The 25,340-nt window shown below is 43.0% G+C and overlaps 1 protein-coding gene across 2 annotated transcripts in view; it reads right to left on the reverse strand.

Annotated features, from left to right (window-relative positions):
* The window catches only part of ZNF236 (zinc finger protein 236), a 358,788-nt gene that overhangs the window by 152,666 nt on the left and 180,782 nt on the right, over positions 1 to 25,340 (reverse strand). For both annotated transcript variants that reach the window (XM_082258772.1, XM_082258771.1), the window contains exon 21: positions 17,792 to 18,077. In XM_082258772.1, coding sequence (XP_082114898.1) covers positions 17,792 to 18,077 — 286 coding nt within the window. The remainder of the gene's footprint in view (positions 1 to 17,791; positions 18,078 to 25,340) is intronic.

A 25,340-nucleotide genomic window follows, 5' to 3' on the forward strand; every position in this document is an offset into this window, starting at 1 on the left:
AGCAACCCCAACCAGCCCCCCCTTAAGAGCATGTGGCAACAGCCAGCTCATAACCTCACCCGGGGGGGGGGGGGGGGGGCGAAAGACCCACAGTGACCACTGACATTTTAGAGGGGCTGGGGGGAGGGAGTAGGAAATCCTGCACTGAAGCCACCATTTAATCAGTGACTAGGCTGTTTTTGCCAGGAAGAGAGGTAAAATCTCCCCAAATGAGGATAAAGACTGCAGTATAAACTTGACAGATCCTATACTCTATCCTAAACTAAAAAAAAAAAAAAAACACTCTTTGGATACCCTCTGGAGTTGGACTTTAAACAGAGATACTTCACTCAATATATACAGTACATTTATATAGAGTATAAAGACAGACTGTTCTTTCACAATTCACTTAGGAGCAAATCAACCAAGGGAATAAATGAATACATGCAAATCCAGACTCTTTTGCCAACACTAGAATTCTCTAAGGATACTATGCGTCATTTTTTAATGCCAAAATTACTTTACATGTACTTCTAATACGAGCTGGCATATTCGCTAAGCCATGCAGACATATTTGTCATTAGGCAGGACTAATCTGCATTTAGTGTATCTTGTCTTTGGTTGGGAAAGAACGCTAAACTCAGCTGGTGCACATCACTAGAGAACCAGTCAAACATCAAGTTACTGGCACAACACACTGTTAGCAATTCATTTAGATTGAGATCATGGGCTTTTCGAACAAATCAAATTCATGCTCAAGATAAGCAGAACTGCTGTAGAATGTGTGCAATGGTGTCATTAAATTAATGTACAAACCCAATTCGAAAAAAGTTGGGACGCTCTGTAAAATCGACATAAAAACAGAATGCAATAATTTGCAAATCTACTAAACCCATATTTAATTTACCATCGAAAATAGAGAACACATTAAATGTTTAAACTGAGAAAATGTACCATTTTAAGAAAAAAAAAAGGTCATTTTGAAATTAATGGCAGCAACACGTCTCAAAAAGGTCTACAAAGAGCAACAAAGCTGGCAAAGCAAGTGGTACTAACAAGAAAGTTTGTAGAACATTTTGCAACTAACTACGTTAACTGGCAACAGGTCAGTTATGTAGATTATACACAACGTCCCAACTTTTTTGTAATTGGGGTTTGTTATTATATCAAATGGGACAAGACCTCTAAGTCACCTCCCTTAGACACTCTTCATTAACAACTTCAGCTCTCACATCTGTATACTCCCCATGGACCAGATAAATGTTTACATTTCTGTTATTTGCCTGTTTATTGGGCAATAAGTTTGTCATTGCCTAGGTACATTATTGCCTAGGTATGTTTGTCAAATAAAAAGGGAAACTCCAAATAACCTAGGCACCTCTCCAGGCCCTGCTGCACAAAGCGGCTGTGTTGCCCTGTGCTGCTGATGTAGCCTTACATACATTCTATTCTGCAATGTACAGCCCTAGAGGGAATATCTATCAAAATGCCCACAATGGCAAGCAAGCTCTCAGCCACTGCACATCTAAGACTTCTTCCAGTAAGGTGTCCTAGAAGAAAGAATCCCTTAACATTGGTTAGCGTGGACATGATCAGACCTTTAAGAATATTTAGGGCCAATTTCTGGTCAAGATTTGAGAGTAATCTCTGGGATTGAAGTGCCTGTTTTCACACCAAAAAAAGGGAAAAAAAGAATATCCAGGTGGAATAATATATTTCCTGGAAGAGGCTTTATTTGCTTTTAGCAAGGTAGGAATCACAGACTTAGAAACTCTTCAGTCCTTTAACCACTTTGACCTCCAGGAGATTTACCTCCATTTATGACCAGGACATTTTTTGCAATACCGCACTGCGTCACTTTAACTGACAACTGCGCAGTCATGCAACAGTGTATCCAAATAAAATGTATGTCTTTTTTTCCCACAAATGGAGATTTATTTTGGGGAGTATTTGATCACCTCTGTGTCTTTTATTTTTTGCGCTATAAATAAAAAAAGACCAACAATTTTGAAAAAAAAAAAAAAATATATATGGATTTTTCCTACAACTTACTTGTAAAATCCAGTTCTTGAATACTTTACGGGACACAGAGCAGCTATATTCATTACTATCTGGGTTATTCGTCACCTATAGGTGAATGGGCACTGGCAGCCAATTAAGACAGAAAATCCCCCTCTATACAACCCCTCCAACACAGGAAGTACCTCAGTTTTATAGCAAGCAAGAAACATCCCAGACAAGAAGGGAAAAATCCAAAATTTCTTTATCGTACATCACGGGACACAGAGCAGCGATATCCATTACTATCTAGCACGTCACAAAGCAATGCACTTGAGGGGAGGGGGGCACTATAAAAACACCACCATCAGACCGCAAAAGATCTACATAACTGCCTGCAGAACACTGCGGCCAAATTCAAATTCCTCCTGGGTCCTAACATCCACTTGATAGAATCTAGTGAACGTATGCACCAAAGACCAAGTAGCAGCCTTGCAAATCTGAGCCATAGAAGCCTGATGGCAAACTGCCCAAAAGGAACCTATTCTTCTGGTAGAATGTGCCTTTACCGTAAAAGGTAGAACCTTCCCTTTTAAACCATACGCTTGGATAATAAACTGGTGAATCTATTGAGAAATTGTAGACTTAGATGCTGCCTGCCCTTTCCTATGCCCTTCTTGCAGCACGAACCAAAGGTCGGTCTTACTAATCTGAGCTGTCCTCTTCAAATAAATCTTGAACGCACGTACTACATTGAGAGAATGTAACAACCTTTCCTCTGCTGTTTGATGTTTTGAAAATAAGGAAGGCAGTAGAATGTCCTGATTTAAATGAAAAGCGGACACCACCTTGGGCAAATTTAGATTCCAAGGACACAAATGTGGCCTCACTGGCGGAAGCATATGTAGCACCCCTTGAACGAAAGTTCGAACTAAGGAATGCAAAGTGATTGGTCTCTGGAAAAAAAACGATAAGGCTTACATTTGACTCTTAAAAGTGCCTAAGTCTAACTTCATATCTACCCCTACTTGCAAGAAGGCTAGAATTCTCCCAATGATATATTTACGGGAATGCCATTTCCTGGCCTCACACCAGGAAAAGTAAGACTTCCAGACTCTGTAATAAATGCTTCTAGAGACTGGTTTTCTAGCGTTTATCTGAACAGGGACTGCAGGGCCAGATATAACCCGCTCCTTCAAGACCTAGGCTTCAATAGCCAAGCCATCAAACTTAGAGACTATAAAGAAGGGTGGAATACTGGACCCTAAGAGAGCAGGTCCGGACGCGGTGGAAGAACCCAAGGCCTTGCCACTGCCAACTCTAGAATTTGTGCGTACCAAAACCTCCTGGGCCGCACTGGAGCCACCAGGATTACTTATTTCCCTTCTACCTGGATCCTGCGCAGAAGACGCGGCAGCAGCTGAACCGGTGGAAAGGCATAGATCAGGGAAAACTCCTCCCAAGGAGTCACCAAGGCATCCACTCCGACTGCGAGTGGATCCCTGGTCCTGGACACAAACTTTTTCATCTTGTTGTTGACCTTGGATGCCAACAGAGCTACAGGGATTCTTCCAATACTGCCAGAATAATCCGCATGGGATTCAGTTCACACACGTGGTGGATAAAGAAAAATTTATTTTTTTTGGATCTAGAACTCAAGGCGGAACCAGGTGGACGTATTACATCAAAACCCCACTTCAAACCCACAGCAGGCAACTCATATCTGCATGCCCAGAGCCACCATCACCCTAGGTGGATACCCTAGGTGGATACGCAACGTCCCTCTGGGACAATTTTGCAGGCTGAGACGCACATGTACCAAGCTTGAGGACTTTGAAGAACAGAGTTCTATCTTGAATAAAAAATTCCAACAGAAGGGATACGATAACCAATGTATACATACAGCCTATACAAAATATAGGCAGGAATATATAGATGAGAGGAAGTCTAGGAGCGGCAGATATAGTCATGAAAAGAAAGTAAGAGATGATTACCAAGTGACATTCTGCACCAAATAGAATTCAAAAACCATTTGCCATCAAAAACATCTTAGAAAAACATTGGGGCATCCTAGAAAAAGACCCTCTACTTTCAGGAGCAATCCCAAATAAACCTAAGGTTATTTATCGTAGAACAAAAGATCTGAAGAGTGTCATAGCACCAAGTCGAGTCAAACCTACCAGGACAGAGTTAGCAACCATGTGGAAGACCATATTCGATCAGAAGGGATCCTACAGATGTGGAGTGCCCAACTGCGGACTGTGCCAATACATGTGGCACAGGAAAAAAGAGGTCATGGGGATAGATGGGAGAGTACATGTCACCAGACAGTTTATCAACTGTTCCACAGAATTTGTGGTTTATGGCCTCGTCTGTCCCTGCGGATTCCTCTACGTGGGATGCACTTCACGCTGTTTCAGAACAAGGTTTGGGGAACATAAAAGAAACATCCACAAAGGTTTCGACAAACATTCTCTCTCCTGCCACTTTCGGGATGTACACGACAAAAAATCCATGGGTCTGAAAGCCTTTGGATTAGAGTCCATTACAGGCTACACAGATGTTGGCCTCAGGTTCCAAAAGTTGTGCAGTAGAGAAACATACTGGATTCATCTACTAGGTTCACTGGCTCCTAGGGGACTGAATGAGTGTCTAGACATTTCAGCTGTTATACGTTGATGCAGGTACAGTGCATCCCACGGCCACTGTCATGAGGGATTTTAGAGTGATGATAAGAATAGGAGGGGGAGAGGGGAGTGTTGGGTGGTAAGGTGGTAAGAGGGGAGCCTAGGGGGATGAGGTTTAGGATAGAACCATAGTTCAGTTTATACACTTAATGGGACAGGTTTTTGGGCAAGAGCACTTCGGGTGGACTTAGTCCATATCACTATCCATTTTTATTAAACAAAATATTAAATATGCTATTGACGATAGTTCCAGCAATAATCAACCTTCAGCAGATCCATTTTAATGGTTTTAAACGTTTTTGTATATTTTAGATGCACCTGCATCGTTCTCGGACTTTGCATTTTTATTGTGTATATATATACATATTTGTTTTAAAATAACATATTTTCTTAACACATACACTTGTATATATATATAAAGAATAAGTTGCGCTGTGAGTTGAACCATCAACTGAAATAGTCCATAAATGTCCAATAACAAAATGTGAATGTGGAGACTTGTGCAGGTACCGCTTACCAAAAAACTGTTAAAAGGGAAGCCAAATGATGAATAATTCCGCTTGTCCTCAAGGTTGTGACACAATAATTCTCACAATTCCAGTGTACGTCTCCTCAATAGGACATTAAAAATAAAAGAAAAACAAGCACCATAGTGTAAATCCAAAAATTAAATGGCAATAGCATCCGATATAATAATTCAAGCCTTGTGCAGGTACCGCTTACCAGAATTCTAAAAAAGAATGGCCAGATAATAAAGGGTAACTCCAAACCCGCCTCAGAAGTTGGGGATCAGGGGTCCTCGTGGTTCTGATGTGGATCTCCAGCAGCGTATGTGTTGAATTATAGGAAATAAAACAGGGCAGACGCCATAGCGTAAAACCACAAACAAAAAACGGCAAAAAACAGACAACACCCAAGTGAGGTGAACACAGCAAGTCTCATGCAATGGAGAGTCAATGTAGATAGATGAGACACCAACACCAACAGACTCCGTAGGTACCCCTTACCAAATGCTGTATGGAGAAAGGCAAAAAGTATGCAGGACACCTATCCCAGTGGAAATGGCTGCTTACCAGATAGATAATATGAAGAGCGTAGTGAAGGGGAAGGGGAGACCCCGAACATGCAGACCGGGTGAGCGATGATAAATGTAGGTACTCTTACCGACTCCACAAATGAATGGGCAGGGGTGCAAATAACTCAGCTAGAACCTCCAATGTGGACTCCGCCAGCTCAACAAGTATGTAGGTAGGGAATCAAATAGCTGAAACCTCCGCTCTGAACTTCTCCAAAGGGCTCAAGTTATAAGTCAAGGGTTAACCAGGGAACACAGAGGAGAGAGCCATAGCGTAAAACCCAAGATAAATTTATTGTACAAAAAGAAAGACACTTACAAAACGTCAGAAGAAAGGTGCATGGATGGAGAGGGTTGTACAAGCCGCCGGCCGGACGACTCCGCTCGCCCGTTCTTCGTAGACAGATACGTAGGGATGACGTCAGCACGCCGCGTACTGACGCGTTTCATCAAAGATGATATTCTCAAAGAATATCATCTTTGATGAAATGCGTCAGAACGCGGCGTGCTGACGTTATCCCTACGTATCTGTCTACGAAGGACGGGCGAGCGGAGCCGTCCGGCCGGCGGCTTGTACATCCCTCTCCATCCATGCACCTTTCTTCTGACGTTTTGTAAGTGTCTTTCTTTTTGTACAATAAATTTATCTTGGGTTTTACGCTATGGCTCTCTCCTCTGTGTTCCCTGGTTAACCCTTGACTTACAACTTGAGCCCTTTGGAGAAGTTCAGAGCGGAGGTTTCAGCTATTTGATTCCCTACCTACATACTTGTTGAGCTGGCGGAGTCCACATTGGAGGTTCTAGCTGAGTTATTTGCACCCCTGCCCATTCATTTGTGGAGTCGGTAAGAGTACCTACATATATCATCGCTCACCCGGTCTGCATGTTCGGGGTCTCCCCTTCCCCTTCACTACGCTCTTCATATTATTTATCTGGTAAGCAGCCATTTCCACTGGGATAGGTGTCCTGCATACTTTTTGCCTTTCTCCATACAGCATTTGGTAAGGGGTACCTACGGAGTCTGTTGGTGTTGGTGTCTCATCTATCTACATTGACTCTCCTTTGCATGAGACCTGCTGTGTTCACATCACTTGGGTGTTGTCTGTTTTTTGCCGTTTTTTGTTTGTGGTTTTACGCTATGGCGTCTGCCCTGTTTTATTTCCTATAATTCAACACATACGCTGCTGGAGATCCACATCGGAACCACGAGGTCCCCTGATCCCCAACTTCTGAGGCAGGTTTGGAGTTACCCTTTATTATCTGGCCATTCTTTTTTAGAATTCTGGTAAGCGGTACCTGCACAAGGCTTGAATTATTATATCGGGTGCTATTCCCATTTAATTTTTGGATTTACACTATGGTGCTTGTTTTTCTTTTATTTTTAATGTCCTATTGAGGAGATGTACACTGGAATTGGGAGAATTATTGTGTCACAACCTTGAGGACAAGCGGAATTATTCATCATTTGGCTTCCCTTTTAACAGTTTTTTGGTAAGCGGTACCTGCACAAGTCTCCACATTCACATTTTGTTATTGGACATTTATGGACTATTTCAGTTGATGGTTCAACTCACAGCGCAACTTATTCTTTATATATATTTTGTTTTGGGGTGTCTGTCGCACTTGAAGTTGCTGCTTAGTATCTATTATTTTGAATTAGCGCAGTTGTTCCCCTTTTTTCCTTTACATACACTTGTATACATGGCAGTTCCAAGATGTAATTCTAAAATGTAACGCCATTAATCCTGCATGATATCAGGGTGGAACACCACTCGGTACAATAGAGTAGGTGGACCTAGCTGGACATGTGTCACATGAGGGGGCAGGGCGTGATTATCCAGTGCGTAATAATTCCCAAAAAAAGGTTTTTTTTTTTTTTAATATATATTTTTTTATATACAGTATTTTGATTTTTTGTATAATTATTTTTTTTTTCTTTTTGTTGTTTTTTTGCCGATTCCTATTTGCCCCTTCATCAGCTTAATACCAGGATTTTTTATTGAATTAATTAACACCCCCTTTGTTTGGGGGGCTATAACATAACTTAGTTCCTTACATTTGAAGAAGGAGTAACCTCAAGTGGAGTAATTCCAGTTATTCTGTTTTAATACTTGGTGCCACACTTGAATTTATTCAATTATCAAGAAAGCAAGGGGACACATTTTAGGAATGTATGGCATATATGGGGAGAATTTAGGGGTCATTTGAGACCAGTCTCTATATTCACACAAAATGGAGTGCAAGTAGGCATATGGAGCGCACATACCCTTCCCCCTGTATCCCCACTTGATGGCTATGTTGTTAGCTAGGCTGTTTTTTACCCTTCGGCTACAGTGGATCATAGTGGCACACCTATACATTTATGTGTTTAGTGCAGCCATATATGCGGTCACATTCGGGGCGCAGTGTATTCCTCCAGCTGATAGGTGGCAGTACAGCACGCCGGCGATCGAGCGGAGGTTGTTTACAGGCCCCCATGGCAACTGACAGAGGCGGGCCTTACACTGCGTCTCAGCCCCGGCCCCGGAAGTGACGCGATATGGGTCCCGGATCGCAGAGTAGATGGCGTGCGTTCCGGGACCCGGAAGTAACACACATCGCAAGTAAAGTGCTGCCCAGAGAGCAGCAGTGAATGTTTTCTCATGAGGGGCCAAAATCATGTCAATACCGGGGTCACTTGAGCAGAAAGGAAAGGGGGAACATGACTGCATGTCACCATCAAGGAGATCTGAGTGAGGTATGTTCCAAATACATCTATCCCATCAAAATACACTTAACCCATCAATCTGCCCACCAACAAGTGCTCATTCCCCCTAGAGCATATACATTTTGCTATGTTAATAATAATTTAATTACATATAACAGTTTGCTGGTTTTGGGGTATATATATATATATATAATTTTTTTTCCTGGTCTGCATTATATGATCTAATGCATGCGCAAAGGGTTAGTGTCTATCCTAGGCGGAGAGGGACATTTTTTGAGGCACTGGATGGTCCCGCCCATTCCCTCTGGGTGGAGGGGGAGGGGGGCTGAACTGATGTAATTGAAGCTACTATATATATTTTAGATCTGCTACTGGTAAGACCAGCTCTGAGGAAGGGGGCTTGACTCCCGAAAAGCGTTAGCGGTCCTGACTTCAAGGACATGTTCCAGTTCATGTATGATGGATTCTTGTAACATGCTTTTATTATCTTCATGTCTGAGTATGCATTTGGCATTTTATTAAAATTTTACAAACAGTGCCGACACTAGGTGTTTGCGCCTCCTTTCTCTCTTTTTCTTTTGGATGCCAACAGATATACATCCTGGGCCCCCCAGCATTGGCAGATCAATGCAAAGATCTTGGGGTGTAAGGACCATTCCCCCAGAAACATCTGCTGACGACTCAAAGTCTGTCTGCCTGTTTTCTATTCCCGGAATGAAAACCGCCGACAGGCATGGAACAAATTTTTTCCCCCAGGATAGTATGAGCTCCACCTCCTGGGCTGACTGATTCTTGGTGCCTCCGTGATGATTGATATAAGCTACAGCCGTGGCATTGTCGGATTGTACCCTGACAGGGTAACCCCGAAGTCTGGGCATCCAGTACTTTAATGCCTGACAAACTGCTCTGATTTCCAGGATATTGATGGGAAGGATCCTTTCTACCCAAGACCATTTTCCTTGGACAGTGGCTTGCTCCAGAACCACTCCCCAGCCGGAGAGACTGGCATCTGTAGTCACCACCTTTTGGGCTACTGGAAGAATGGGTTTCCCTCTTTCCAAATTCTTGGCTATCAACCAACAACTTGGACTCTGATGTACCCTCGGTACCAGAGACATGCACTAATCTAAGGCCTGGATTTATCTGCTCCAGGTTGACAGAATGTTGTTCTGAAAAGGTCTGGCATGGATGTGAGCACAGGGAACTGCTTCGAAAGAGGACACCATCTTCCCTAAAAACCTCATGCAAAGACGTACAGAAGGATACTTTTTTCCTTTTTACGGACTGAACCAGATCCTTCAGGTCTACGACCTTTCTTGACGGCAAAAATACCTTTGCCTGTACTGTGTCCACAAGGAAACCCAGATATTACAGACACTTGACCGGCTGCAATGCTGTCTTTGCTGAGTTCATAATCCAACCCAGACGTTCTAAGAAATGAACTGTCCAGAACACATTCTGGATTAGAGCCAAAGCCGATCGGCCTATACGTAACAGGTCATCTAGATATGCTACCACTGCTATCCCTTAAGACCTTAGAGCAGCCAGTACTGGGGCTAGGGTCTTTGTGAACATTGGTGGAGCTGTGGCCAGCCCGAAGGGCAGAGCCACAAACTGAAAATGATGGTTTTCTACTGCAAAGCGTAAAAAACCTTGATGGGCCTGAAAGATAGGCACGTGAAGATATGCATCCTTGATGTCCATGGATGCTGGAAATTCTCCTCCCTGCAGAGAGGCCATGACTGAGCGAATCGACTCCATTTGGAAAGTGCAAATGTTTAGAAACTGGTTCAGAGATTTAAGATCCAGAATAGGTCTCGCGTCTCCGTTTGGCTTGGGGACTACAAAAAGTTTTGAGTAAAAGCCCTTAAATCTTTCGTTGTCTGGAACTTCTGTAATCACTCTTTGAGACCTTAGAGGATCTGTAGGTATGTTTGACTTTACAAACACCCGAAATTCTAGTTTGTACCCCTGCAACATAGTGGAAATAACCCAGTTGTCCTGAACTATTTCCACCCAGACCTCCCAGAACCATTTCAGCCTTCCCCTACCCGACTGAGTGGAGGCGCCCCTTCACAAGGTAGATTTAGAGCTAGACTTGGTAGGTCTTCGGGCCAAGGGTTTCTTCTTGCCTTGACCTGAAGGCTTGGTTCTAGGTCCAGATGACTGGGGCCATTGAAACTGCCTGGGATTAGAAGTACTGGGAGTCTGAGTGTTGGAAACCTTATAAGGAGGTTTGCTTTTCCTTTTAACTGGTAGCAATGCACTCCCCCCCACCCAAATCTTTTGGATATATTTATCCAGATCGCCACCAAATAGGCGCTCCCCATGAAAGGGAAAGCCAGACAGCAATTTTTTTTACACAGTAATTCCACAGACCAGCTTTTTAGCCACAGGATTCTGCACACATGTACTAACAAAACAGTACACCGTGATATTTTCTGAATGGAGGGTTTAAGAGCATCTACTGAAAAACAGTTCGAGGTAGATCTGCCAAGTCTTCCACAGACTCTCCTTGACAAGGAACCGTCCTGAAAACACGTTTAATACAGTCTTTTAAAGACTGACAAACTCCTATAGCTGCCACTGCTGGTTGTATTGCAGACAAAGAAAGCTTTTAGTAAAGATTCCAACTTCTTATCAGCTGGAACCCTTAAAACCTGGGCATTATCCACAGGACAAGTTAAGCTTTTGTTAACAGAAGAAATGGCAGCATCCACAGTAGGTATACTCCATTTTCTTCCATAGGATACAAGGAAAACATTTTGATAGGAACAAAAATCCTATCAGGATGATCCCAATTAGCATACGTTACCTGCTCCAGGTGCAGTTGTAAGGGAAAATCCCGAGGACTTAGAGGAAGGCGCAATGAGCCTAAAGAGGAAAAAGAGACTTCAGACATCTCTAAAGGAGGTAATTTAAATCCAGACCGGACCATTTCAGTGAGAGACTGACTAAACAATCTTTGGAATTGAGAGGCAGAGAATGACTCCTCAGATCCTGACTCCCCAGAAGTGGAAACCACAGCTTGACCTTCTACTGGGTCATTTACAGCTACAGTATCTCACAAAAGTGAGCGCACCCTCACATTTTTGTAAATATTTTATTATATCTTTTTATGCGACAACACTGAAGAAATGACACTGTGCTACAATGTAAAATAGTGAGTGAACAGTTTGTATAAATGTAAATTTGCTTTCCCCTCAAAATAACTCAACACGCAGTACACCCCTAAGTGGAAATGTCCAAATTAGGCATGTCAATATTTTGTGTGGCCACCATTATTTTTTAGCACTGCCTAAGCCTTGGGCATGAAGTTCACCAGAGCTTCACAGGTTGCCACTGGAGTCCTCTTCCACTCCTTCATGATGACATCAAGGAGCTGGTGGATGTTAGAAATTTTGCGCTCCTCCACCTTCCATTTGAGGATGCCCCACAGATGCTCAATAGGGCAGCCAGCAGTACCAGCCAGCAATACCTGTCAGAAGTAACCACCAGAAGTACCAGCCAGCAGTACCCACCATCAGTACCAGCCAGAAGTTCCCCCACCAGCAGTACCCGCCAGCAGTTCCAGCCAGCAGTACCAACCCTGAAGGACAGTCAGCAGCAGCCACCAGCCATACCCGCCTGGGGGACAGCAGCAGCCAGCAATACCTGCAGTAATCCTGAGGAAAAAGTGAAGATTGAGGTCAGTTGAGGTGCAGGTAAACTGCAGTGCATCCCTGTGAAAGCAGCCATAGGCCCCTTTTACACGATCAGTCCGATCAAGTGCGCCTCTCTTTCAGGTGGACCCATTCGGACCCTCCATTCACCTCTATAGAGTGGCAGATGTAAACGGACTTGTGTCTGTTTACACCCATCTATCTCCAATCCGATCCACTTAAAAAATAGAAGGGGATCAGTCTCCTTCTGTTTGGGCGGATCGGATCGGAGGGCCCATAGAGTAGAGCAGGCTGTGTCCGTGTCTGCTCTGCATATGCTGAGTGGACACGGACCTGTCATCTGCCCGCTCCGCTCATTGTGGCCCGCGACTGATTACCAAGTCGCTAAAGTGGCCATCCCTCCTCAAAAGGTATATATACTGTATACATACACACACTTTTTTATGTTTGAGGTGGGGGGGATCTTGGGTGAGTTCCCACCCTTTTTTCCCCCAGGACTTGACCCCTTGGATGAGAGGATTGGTGCTAGGAGGGGGGGGGGTTTGGGGGAGCAGAGAATTTGTGCTAGGGGCGTATGAAGGGGGGGGCGGATGATTTCTGCTAAGATGCTGAATTTGGAAGGAGGGTGGAGAGTATCTGTGCTAAGAGGGGGATTTGGAGGGGAAGCTTTGTGTTGAGGGGGGGGGGGGGGGTGATCTGTGTTGTGAGAGGGAATTTGGGAGGGGAGGGGATATGTGAGATTAGTGCTGGGGATTTTGGGGAGGAGAGGATTTTTGCTAGCAGATAGGGAATGGGGAGGGGGGATTTGTGCTTCAGGGGATTTGGGAGAGGAGAGAATTTATGCTGGGGATGGGGGGGGGGGGGTTGCAGAAAATTTGTGGTGGGGGAGAAGTTGTATTGGGAGTTAGGGGTCTGTGTGATTTGTGGAAGAATTTGGGGGGATTAGTGCTGGGGGGAGAGGATTTGTGCTGAGAAGGGGATATGGGGGGGGGCAAGGTTTGTCAATGGGGACAAGGGCCCTCCCGGCCAGGGTTGTGGGGGTCTTAGTAGTACCCCTACTTATTCACCACAAAAAATAGTAGTGTAACTAAAGACAGGAGTCAGTTTTTTGTTTTTCAGTCCTTTCTTAAAAAGAAAAAAAAAATATTCCCTGGTGTAGATCCAACATCAATCACAAAGAAAAAAAAAAAAGAAGCACTGAATGCTGGCTTCTGCAAGATGACAACTCCTCTGCCTCCTGCCACTAAACTAAGGTGTGGAGCCACCCGACTGACGTCACCGGATGACCTCGCCCCCTTGTAACATTATTTACCTAGCATTCCCTGGTCAATGATGTCACACGGGGGGTGGGGTTTCACCTGAAGTGTCATAGAATGGCCCCACCCCTTAGTTTATTTACCAGCAGGAGGCAGCGGTCATTCTTTGGGAGCCAATGTCAGGTGCAGACTGCTTCTTTTTTTTTCCTTCCTGTTGGTGACAGGTGTTCATCATGATTGATGTTGGATCTACACCTGGGGACAATTTTTTTTAAAATAAAGGACTTGTCAAAAACTGTCTCCTTTTTTTATTTACACTACTCTGTTTTTTTTTGTGTGAATTAGTAGGGGTACTATGTTCCCCATACTCATTCACATGGGGGGGCAGGATCTGGGATCTAAGTCCCCCAACCACGACCAAGGGTTGTAGGAAAGAGGCCCCTGTCCCCCCTCTGCCCCAAAGCACCCCCCCCCCCCAGGTTGAGGGCATGTGGCCTGTTATGGTTCATGCTTGGATAAGGGTCTGGTATAGAATTGGGGGGGGGAGCACATTTTTTTGTTTTTTTTTAATTTGGGCATGGGGTTCCCCTTAAACTCCATACCAGACTCGATGGGGCTTGGTATGAATTGGGGGGGGGGAACCTTCATACAGATGCAGTTTTTAAAACAAAAACATTTAAAGCTGGCATTCTTGTATTTACATTTAGCTATCAGAAATCCCGCTTAAAGCTAATGAGTCATCAGTTGTTAAGGACAGGGTGGCTGCCTGCTCCTTAACAACCTGCTAGTTGCTCTAAACGTCGGCACAAAAAGCACTAAACGCTGTAACAAGAACGCAAAATATGAGCATTTTTTTCTGGTATCTTTCTGACATTTTTAGAGCTGCTAGTGTGCATAGAGTCTTTAAGTTAAAAAAAAAAAAAGAGCATGTAAAGGTTTAAACATGCCTGTGAGCCTTTTGCTTTATTTAACCATGCCCCGTTAAACTCCCACTGTTAAGGCAATTTAGCAATTTCCACTGTTCGCCTTCATTATTACACTCCTTGGGTCTGCAAAAAGGTTCCACAGGTCTTTCACAATGCTAGCAACACTCCTGGTACTTCCCTATCAAAAATACTCCCCATGAGTACGAAAAACCTGACTTTTGCGGTCCCCCCCCCCCCCCCCCCACAGTCATGCACCCGAACACACATCTACCACGCTGAGACCAGAACTAATGTAAAATGCTAAGAAGTCTACTGCACATCCATCATCACATAAACATAAACTAAGGCATAAACTAACTAGGATGCTTTATTGTGTAGATAGCAACGACAAAAGATGCACCAACAGACACTATGTCCAACCGTACTCACAGCAGCAACCTTCAAGGGTATCCTCCACTTCAATGTGCATATGTCATCCAAAAAAAGCATCCAGCATAGAAAAGTGAATTGCAGAAGCAACCAAGCCAGCAATAGTGCAAAGATCAGCAGTTCACATGCATTCCATGCAAGAAGAGGCAGAGTAAAGTAGCAAATATAACAGCCATACATGGACACCAGATTAATGTAAACATTGATATCCACCCTCTGCCACAAGTCCCACTTTGAGCTTAACTCTGACAGTGGGGAACTCATGTGAGCGTACGTCAGGCTGGAGTCTCAAACAATCTTACTGCAGGTTTCCTGTGTCATACCTGCCTAGAAGGTCACAGTGTGTGAAGCACACATCAGACTGGAAACAAGGTTAAGTAATTCAGCTCAATAATCTGGGAATGTGGAAGGCATCCGCTGGAGGTTGGCTAAACACCAATGCAGTTTGTACATGGCTACATGGAATTTTTCAAGGTGTTCTACTTCTGATGAAATGGAGCCAGACAGAGGGACAGACGAAAGACGTCCAGGCTGAGGAGAACCTTGTCCTTGTGTGTCACATACCTGGTTAGAGTGCTGACAGGGCTCCCCTTGTGGCTGAGTGCAAAGCACCCCTGAAGGTTATAACAGGAGATGCTACACCCAAAGAAGTATGGGTTGCCATCTGCGGCAGCCTGAAGTGCTGAGATGATGTACACTGGATGACGGCCAGATGAGCAAGATGCACTCTGGAGCAGGTGTCCCTCAGAAGTACCAGGCGATACTTCACAGCAGGGCAAGACAGGAGGCAGGGTCAGTAGAGAGGCTGGTAATCGTGTATGGGAAGTCAGCCAGGAGCAGAAGCAAGAAGCAGAATCAGGAAAAAGCCGGGGTCATACACAGGTGATTAGGCAGCAGCAGAGTCAGAAGAGAAAGCCAAGGTCAAACACGGGTTTTCAAGCAGCAGCAAAGTCAGTAGAACAAGCCAAGGTCGTACAAAGGTAATCAGGCAGCAGCAGAATCAGTAGAACAAGCCAGGGGTCAGAGCCAGGGATGGAGGCAAGACAGGTCAAAGGCATGCTGGGTCGGTAACAGGGAATCCAATAATAGCATACACAGAAGAACAGAAACACACGGGGGGGGGGGGGCTGACGATCATCCAGCAACTTGTGGACCAGCAGACTAATGGCTTTAAATAGGCCACTGGGCGCAAAGATCTGTCATGCATTGCGTGCGCCATGGCGCACAGGCGTGCCCCATGGCGCACAGGCGTGCCTGATTGCGCGCCAAGGTTCGCAGCCATGCAGATGCATGAACACAAGCATTTGTGCAGGTGCGCGCCTGAATACCAGCATACAACGTCTGTGTATATTTGTGCACCATTTAGAGTGGCCCTGTTTAATGTTGGCAGACTCTTCTGCAATTAATTCTCTGACATTAAGTAAGACCAGAAATGGTCACCAACACAGACTTGCATCTCTAAGAGATGATGGCAACAAGAAAGGCAACCTTGTAAGTGTGTAAAGTGTGAGAATTTCCCTGAAGGCTTCAAAGGGTGGTTTTTAAGGTGCCGAGAGAAAGAAATTTCGATCCCATGAAGTATCAGGAGGAGACACATGGAAGATACAAAGGTCTAAGCTGGCGGAACAAGACAAAACTGCAAGTGCAGGGACCGGACACCTAATGGAGCTAAAAGGCAAATGGTACTTTAGGTCCATCTGTAAGAAGGAGAAAACTTGTTCTGTGCACGAAGATGGACTTTGCAAGAAGACTTCCTAGATTCTGGCATCAAAGGAATTACTGATTCAGAGTCTTTATTATTCAACTGGTTACAACCAGCAAGGCAAAAAATAGCAAACACATTTTGGGGAGGCCACACAATTCCCCTTCACTAGAGCTGGGTGAAATGGCATAATATTTAAATGGACTCAAGCAGAAAACAGTCAGTGCTGGTGTTCACAGTAAAAGTGTTAAAAAAAAAAAAAAAAGCACCTTTTCACTTCTACTATAACTTGCAAGTGGACTTAGGTTTAGACCTGGAGGTTGAGGTCTTAGAATAGCCAGATCAAATCTTTACCAACAAAGCCATAGGCTTCTTTTGTTGCAGAAGATGGGTACTTTTGCCACTGATGACATCCTTAATGAAGGTATCTGGGGAAGCACTGAAGATGTGTAGCCCTTTGAAAAACAATGTGAAGTAATCACTTTTTGCATGTAGACCCTGCAGCCCTCCATTTGAACCAACGGGACCCCCTTATGTTCACTGGCAGTAGACTTATATGGGAGATGAAGTGGGAGACCTCTAATAACTAGCCCACACTGTACTTCAAATCTAGAGGCATGACCAAGGCATCATCTACCATAGTGATCAGATCCCTTCTAATGTCCCATGACAAGTGAGCTAGAATTTGACAGGTTAAGGTCATTGCCAAGACAGGTGGCTGTAAGGGGCCTGCCAAGGAGAAAAGAGTTCTAGATAGGGCTAGATCCACAGAGAAGGCAACAAAATCCTTCTCAAATTGGGTACAAGCTGGTAGATGCTTGGTAGGCACAAAGAGCTTGCCAGGGTTTTTAGTCTCCCTAAGGAAAGACAGAAAACAGCGGGTGCACCAAAAGTGTCTTGTAGGCCTTAGGTGCCCCAAAAGAGCCTAAACTCGGGACAAAATTTGTAAAGAGTAGATGGCCTGTTTCTTTACAGCAGCAGCTGTATCGGCTGCTGTATTTACTAAGCAACTCGCAGGTGTCATTTTGACAGCTGAAAATTACCAGCAAGGGCATGGGGTAGGCAGCAGAAGAACAGAAGGACAGGGCATACTACACACGCCCTGTGTATTTCAATGACGTTTGAATGTATGTAGTATGCCCTGTATAGACAACTGGTTAAGATAAATTGATTAAAAACCTTAGCAATGTTTACAGCTTTCTCCACTTATAATATGATCTTAGCTCTAGTACGGTGTTCTTTTAATTTATAACATACAATAGTTAAAGTGAATTATTACAAAATAATCAGGGCAGGATTGTCCTTCTTTCTATAAGGGCCAAAAACTGCTGCATATATAAAAAGATAAAAAATAAGTAAATAGTGTATACCTAATCAAGTCACTGGGCTTCTTAAAGCTTTTTGGGCAGTAAGTGCAGCAGTTCGCAAATTTGGGTTCAGTTTCCAGTTCTGCTTGTTTGTCTTTGATTTCACTTATACGATCTTTCTCTGCTGCTGACTGCACCAGCACTTTTTCAGAAATAGTGGCTCCCTCTCTAGGTCGAATTTTTGCCAGTTCAGCGGTCTCCTCCTCTGTGAAAGTAATGACACCATGGCGGGACTTTCTTGATGCTAGTCTGTCTGAATTCTCCTCCTCTTCCTCAAGACATACATCTCCTGTAATAAGGGGAAAAAAAAAAAAAATGACCTTTTGTATTTGTTAGGATAATTCCCAATGTACAACTAATTTAAAAAGGAACCAGTAAAAATCAGCATTATGCTTGAAGGGTATGCAATGAGAACACAAACTAGAAAATGAGAAAAGCTAAAGTATATATAAAAAACACAAGCAAAAACAATATATATCATTTGGCACAAAAAATATGTAGCAAGAGACTTTATGTAACAGCAAAACTTATCCTGAGAATTTATTTTCGTTACAGGCAACTAATAGGGAAAAGCTAGTCACACTAATTCTCACTTTTAAAGTGGTTAGTTTAAAATTCTTAGGTCTGCAAATAGATCTGACAGCAAATCGAAGAACATGCAGATTGAATTATTTAAAGTAACTTTGGACAGAAGAAGCCTGCTACTAGGAGGATTTATTTTTGAAAATTGGAAACCAAAATGTCAATATAATCTTTTCTTAACCACATGAGTCACAAGCAGATGAAGAAAAGCACACTTCATATTCTGCAGTACAGGACTGAGAAAATTCTTCTTTATTTTTCTTGAACATTTCTACCCTTTCTTTGATAATAGTCTATCTGCTTAAGTAAGACAAAGCCTAGAAGTTCATATATATTTTTAATCAGTGTGTGGGCTTTCCTACTTGACATAAGTTGAATGCTTAATTGGCTTCTGTCAAGGGGACATAATAAAAATCTATTCATTGATTATAGTGACATAGTTAGCCGGCTTGAAAAAAGACCCAAGTCCATCTAGCTCAACCAATAAAAAACAAATAAGAAAACACAACCATACAATCCCCTATACACAATCCTATACCCACAGTTGATCCAGAGGAAGGCAAAAAACCCCAGCAAAGCATGATCCAATTTGCAACAGCAGGGGAAAAAATTCCTTCCTGATCCCCCAAGAGGCAATCGGATATTCTCTGGATCAACTTTACCTACAAATATTAGTTCTATTATGTACACCTAGGAAATAATCCTTTTAAAGCAATCTACTTAGCTGGCCAGAACCACCTATGGAGAGAGTCTATTCCACATTTTCACAGCTCTTCTTGTGAAGAAACCATTCCATTTTTGGAGACTAAATCTATTTTCCTCTAGACGCAAAGAGTGCCATCTTCTCAAGAGAATAAATTCAGTACCTCTAATCTTTCCTCATAGCTGAGTTCCTCCATGCCTCTTACAAGTTTGGTTGTCGTTCTCTGCACTTTCTCCAGTTTCCCGATATCCTTTTTGAGAACTGGTGCCCAAAACTGAACTGCATATTCCCGATGAGGTCTTACTAATGATTTGTACAGAGGCAAAATTATATCCCTCCCTCTCGACAAGAAAGGACTTTGCTTGCTTTGTAAACCGCAGCTTGGCATTGCATGCTATTATTAAGCTTATGATCTACCAGAACACTCAGATCTTTCTCCACTATGGATTCCACCAGTTGTACTCCCCCTAGTATGTATGATGCATGTATATTCTTACCCCGAGTGCATAACTTTACATTTATCAACATTAAACCTCATTTGCCACATAGTTGCCCAATGAAACAGTTAAGGACAGCTTGTAAGTTGGAGACATCCTGTAATGTTCTTATTCCACTGCATTTCTTGGTGTCATCTGCCAAGACTAAAATGGTACTTTTAATCCCAGACCCTACATCATTTATAAAAGGTATTAAAAAGTAAGGGTCCCAACACTGAACCTTGGGGTACACCACAAATAACCTTAGACCATTCAGAGTAAGAATCATTAACCACTACTCTCTGAATTCTGTCTTTTAGCCAGTTTTCTATCCATTTACAAACTGGTCTTTCCAAGACTGTAGACTTTACCTTGATCATTAGCTGTGTATGGGGCACTGTGTCAAAACACTTTTTGCAAAATCCAAGTATACTACATCCATAACCACCCTTTGTCCAAGGTTTTACTTACCTCCTCATGAATAGAAATGAGGTATGTTTGACAACTTCTGCTTTTAATGAATCCATGCTGTCTGGTGCTTAAAATATTTTTTTCCAGCAAGAACTAATTGATGTGGTCTTATATTAAACTCTCCAGTATCTTCCTGACTATAGAAGTTAACTAACAGGTCTATAGTTACTCGGTAAACACTTTTATTCCTTTTTACATAGAAGCACCGCATTGGCCCTACACCAATCCAGTGGTACTATTCCAGTCCTTAATGAGTCCCTAAAAATTAAAAACAATGGCTTTGAAATGACAGAGCTCAATTCTTTTAGAATCCATGGGTGGATGCCATCTGATCCAGGTGCTTTATCTACCTTTATTCTGTCCAAATATTTCTGGACCATATCACTTTTGAGCCATTGTGGATAATTTGGGGCTGTGTCAACACCATCCTCATTGTGGTCATAAGCCCCCCCATGCTCCTTTACAGTGCCTTGCAAAAGTTTTCAGCCCCCTTGAACTTTGACCTTTTGCCACATTTCAGGCTTCAAACATAAAGATATAAAACTGTATTTTTTTGTGAAGAATCAACAACAAGTGGGACACAATCATGAAGTGGAACAAAATTTATTGGATATTTCAAACTTTTTTAACAAATAAAAAACTGAAACATTGGGCGTGCAAAATTATTCAGCCCCTTTACTTTCAGTGCAGCAAACTCTCTCCAGAAGTTCAGTGAGGATCTCTGAATGATCCAATGTTGACCTAAATGACTAATGATGATAAATAGAATCCACCTGTGTGTAATCAAGTCTCCATATAAATGCACCTGCACTGTGAGAGTCTCGGAGGTCCGTTTAAAGCGCAGAGAGCATCATGAAGAACAAGGAACACACCAGGCAGGTCCGAGATACTGTTGTGGAGAAGTTCAAAGCCGAATTTGGATACAAAAAGATTTTCCAAGCTTTAAACATCCCAAGGCGCACTGTGCAAGCGATAATATTGAAATGGAAGGAGTATCAGACCACTGCAAATCTACGAAGACCTGGCCGTCCCTCTAAACTTTCAGCTCATACGAGGAAAAGACTGATAAGAGATGCAGCCAAGAGGCCCATGACCACTCTGGATGAACTGCAGAGATCTACAGCTGAGGTGGGAGAGCTCATCACCCTGAACACACGATCCCCACTGTCAAACATGGTGGTGGCAGCATCATGGTTTGGGCCTGCTTTTCTTCAGCAGGGACAGGGAAGATGGTTAAAATTGATGGGAAGATGGATGGAGCCAAATACAGGACCATTCTGGAAGAAAACCTGGTGGAGTCTGCAAAAGACCTGAGACTGGGACGGAGATTTGTCTTCCAACAAGACAATGTTCCAAAACATAAAGCAAAATCTACAATGGAATGGTTCACAAATAAACATATTCAGGTGTTAGAATGGCCAAGTCAAAGTCCAGACCTGAATCCAATCGAGAATCTGTGGAAAGAACTGAAAACTGCTGTTCACAAACGCTCTCCATCCAACCTCACTGAGCTCGAGCTGTTTGGCAAGGAGGAATGGGCAAAAATTTCAGTCTCTCGATGTGCAAAACTGATAGAGACATACCCCAAGCGACTTACAGCTGTAATCGCAGTAAAAGGTGGCGCTACAAAGTATTAGCTTAAGGGGGCTGAATAATTTTGCACGCCCAATTTTTCAGTTTTTTATTTGTTAAAAAAGTTGGAAATATCCAATAAATTTCCCTCCACTTCATGATTGTGTCCCACTTGTTGATTCTTCACAAAAAACTACAGTTTTATATCTTTATGTATGAAGCCTGAAATGTGGCAAAAGGTCGCAAGGCACTGTATATACACAGAGCTAAAGAAAGTATTTAATACATTTCCCTTCTCTTTGTCCCCAGTCACCCACTCCAGATTATTTTGTAAAGGGCCTACATGCACAGACCAGACCTTTTTTCTATTAATATATTTGAAAAAAATTTTTGGGTTTGTCCTACTATCTTATGCAATCGATCGTTCATTTTGAATTTTTGCGTCCTTCATTTCCTTTCTACATATTCCGTTATATTTTTTGTAACAATTAAACTATGATAGTGTTCCTTAATTTTTATATTTTGTTTTAAAAGCTCTTTTCTTATTATTTTTAGCTTTTTTTACTTTGGCCGTGAGCAACATGGGTTTTATTTTTAGCCTTTTAAACGTATTGCCCATGGGAATATACTTTGCAGTGAGTTTGCATACAGTTTTTTTTTTTTTTTAAGAATTCCCATTTCTGTTCTGTGTTCATCGATGCCAATATTCCCTTCCAGTCTAAGTCTTGAAGAGCAGCCCTCATCCTTGGAAAATTTGCTCTTTTAAAGTTAAGTGTTTTTATATTTTCCGTATGCATTTGTTGCTTACAGCTATCATTAAATTAAATCATATTATGGTCACTGCTACCCAAATGTTCTTTTATATGAACATTATTAATAAGCTCTGCATGGTTTGAGATTACCAGGTCCAACAGAGCATCATTTCTAGTCTGGGCCTCAATAAACTGCACAATAAAATTGCCTTGTAAAAGGTTTAAACATTTTTGCTCTTTAACTGCTCCAGCAGTGCCATTGCACCAGTCAATGTCTGGGTCGTTAAAATCCCCCATTATTATCACTGTCCCTGTCCTTGCAGCCCTTTTCTATCTGTGCAAGGAGCTGAGTCTCCACCTCCTCATTAACACTGGAAGGTCTATAACAAACACACCCATATACTTTACCACCCATACTGCTTCAGACTCATCACACTTTCCATCAACTAGGTCCTTTTTCACACTCGCTTTGAGATTTTTTTCTCACATAGAGACAGACACCACCACACCTCCGTTTTACCCTGTCTTTCCGAAAGAGAGCAAAGCCAGGAATATTAATAGCCCAGAACTAGCTGCAGTCGCTGATCAGTGTAGGGTGCCAGAGACAAGGAAGGCCCTAAAATGAGTAAATTCAACAGGTCACCAAAAACATAAGCATACATAGAAGCCTAGCTCAGGAAATCCCTGATACCAGGGGCTCATTCATTGCTGGCAGTGTGGAGGATGGCAACTTATTGCTACAAAATGCTCTATGTCCCAGGTTCCTATAGAATGTGACACTGCCATAAATGTGTCCCTGTTTGCTTGCCAAGGTCTGGTAAGTGGGAAGAGTGTACATACTTGGAATTCTGGCAGCTTGGTTACTCTGGTACATACCTGGCTTGTGGACTATGAACATTTGACCCCTAAAAAAACGATATTGTTGCAGCAAAATCTTGGGAAAATGTGAAGGTAAACAATTGAAACCCTAAGTGTTTTCTCTTTTTGAAATCAACTAGGAATTGCTGAATGAGGATGATAAAATTGGGGAAGTTATGGAACAATTTATGATGCCTGGGTCCCATAGGAGAATGAGGGGGGTCACTTGAGGGGTCACTTAGGGCATCAAACGGACCAAAAAGGGGGCGTGGCTACCATGCTACTGTATGGACGTGTGATCCAGCAGCTCCTTTCCAGCGCTGGGAATCAGCGCTTCTCAAGCCGCCTCACCTGTTGCCTCTACAGCCTCCCAATGTGCCGATCCACCCCAGGAATGACCTGAAAGAGGAAGGAAAACTCCCAGCTGAAGAAATTGCTGTATTTACCCCCCCCCCCCGGCATAAGAAGCGTGGCTAAGGTGGCAGCAGCTGCCACTCTCCAGCCTCCTCAGGCGGATCTTCCTCTGACTCACACAGCCTTCGCTCTGCTGGGACTCAAGAGTGACATGCATCCACCTCCTCCTGCGGCTTCAACACCAGTCACAGGTAGTCCTGCCAAGTCCAAGCCCAGGATGTCTTCTGGCTCTACTAACACAGAGGTAAACACATGCAATTTCTCACTAGATGAAACCAGAGAGCTTTTGGACACGATCAATTCCTTTCAGCAATTAGCCCATTCTGGACATGCCCTTTAAAGACATGTTTGTCTCTCTGCCAAGCTCACTACAGGCTGATATGATGTCCTGTGTTCAAAGTTTTAAATCTGAAGTACAGGAACTGGGAGGTAAAGTAGATCACTTAGAGCACAAGATACTACATCATACAACACCTTGGTGGATTCACATAATTAGAAGGATGATGAGATATGCTGGATCAAAGAAAAGATGACAGACCCGGAGGACAGTTCACATAGAAATAATGTCAAAATCGGGGGAATCCCTGAGTCCATCCGACCGACTCAGCTGCAACAGTTTGCTTGCGACCTGGCTTACTGCCTTCCATTCCTGAATCGGAATTGGTGATTGACAGGATTCACTGACTACCCAAAGATATCCATCTACCTGAAAACATCTCCAGGGATGTTCTTATGTGTGTCCACTTTTTTCATGTAAAAGATCGCCTTTCGTACATCTGCACAACTTGCAGACAAATACTTGAATATTCAGCTGTATGCCGATCTCTCAGAACACACAATACAAAAACGTAAATCGCTTTGGTCTATTTTGAAAGCCTTATGCAACCACAACATCCCTTACCACTGGGGCTACCCTATAAAGAGAGTTCCACCTCTGTGATCAACACAGTGAAAGAGGGGCTAAAACTAAAACTACCAGATACAGATTCTTCTAAGCCAATTCCCTCACCTAAGGTGGACACCCAAAACGAATGGCGGGTGGTCACGCATAAACGGAAGCAAAAAAATCTACACATCAGGCGCCTTGAGATAGGCAACAACAGTCAGCTTCTATGATTTCCTCTGGCATTTTGGAGATTCTGACCATGGAACTCCTTAATAGCTTCATGTGCAGTATATCTGCGTTCGGATTCTGGACAGGATTGTTTTTTTTTTTACTGACTTGTTCTCTCTGGTTCATGTTCTTAGTTTCCTTTTTTGTTCTAACTCTTACATTTATTCCAGGTCTGGTCTCCAAAGTACAACTGTGCCCCTTGCATGAGGACTCCCTCTGATTCCATCCAGACTCTCCCTTATTCGCTACACTATGGACAACCACTCTGTCTCTAAGAGACCTCTTACATTCCTCTGGTCATTCTTTTATATCAGATACTTTTTTTTATTGAAAAATATTTTTTTTTTTACAGTTAACAACCAAACCAATACATATCGTACATGCACCATTAAACATGTAATATTGCATAGACAACTCACAAGGATCAAAACAGAAAAAAAAAAAAAGGGGGGATGATAATGGGCATCCCTGTCTTGTTCCTCATTGTAATGAAAAAGTGGCCGATATTTGTCCATTCACCTGGACCCGTGACACCGGTGCAGCATAGAGAAGCTGTATCCAGCGTATATACTGATATCCAAATCCAAATCTTTGTAAACAATGCCATAGA

Source organism: Pelophylax lessonae (genome assembly GCF_965119305.1).
Source record: "Pelophylax lessonae genome assembly, chromosome: 5".
NCBI lineage: Eukaryota > Metazoa > Chordata > Amphibia > Anura > Ranidae > Pelophylax > Pelophylax lessonae.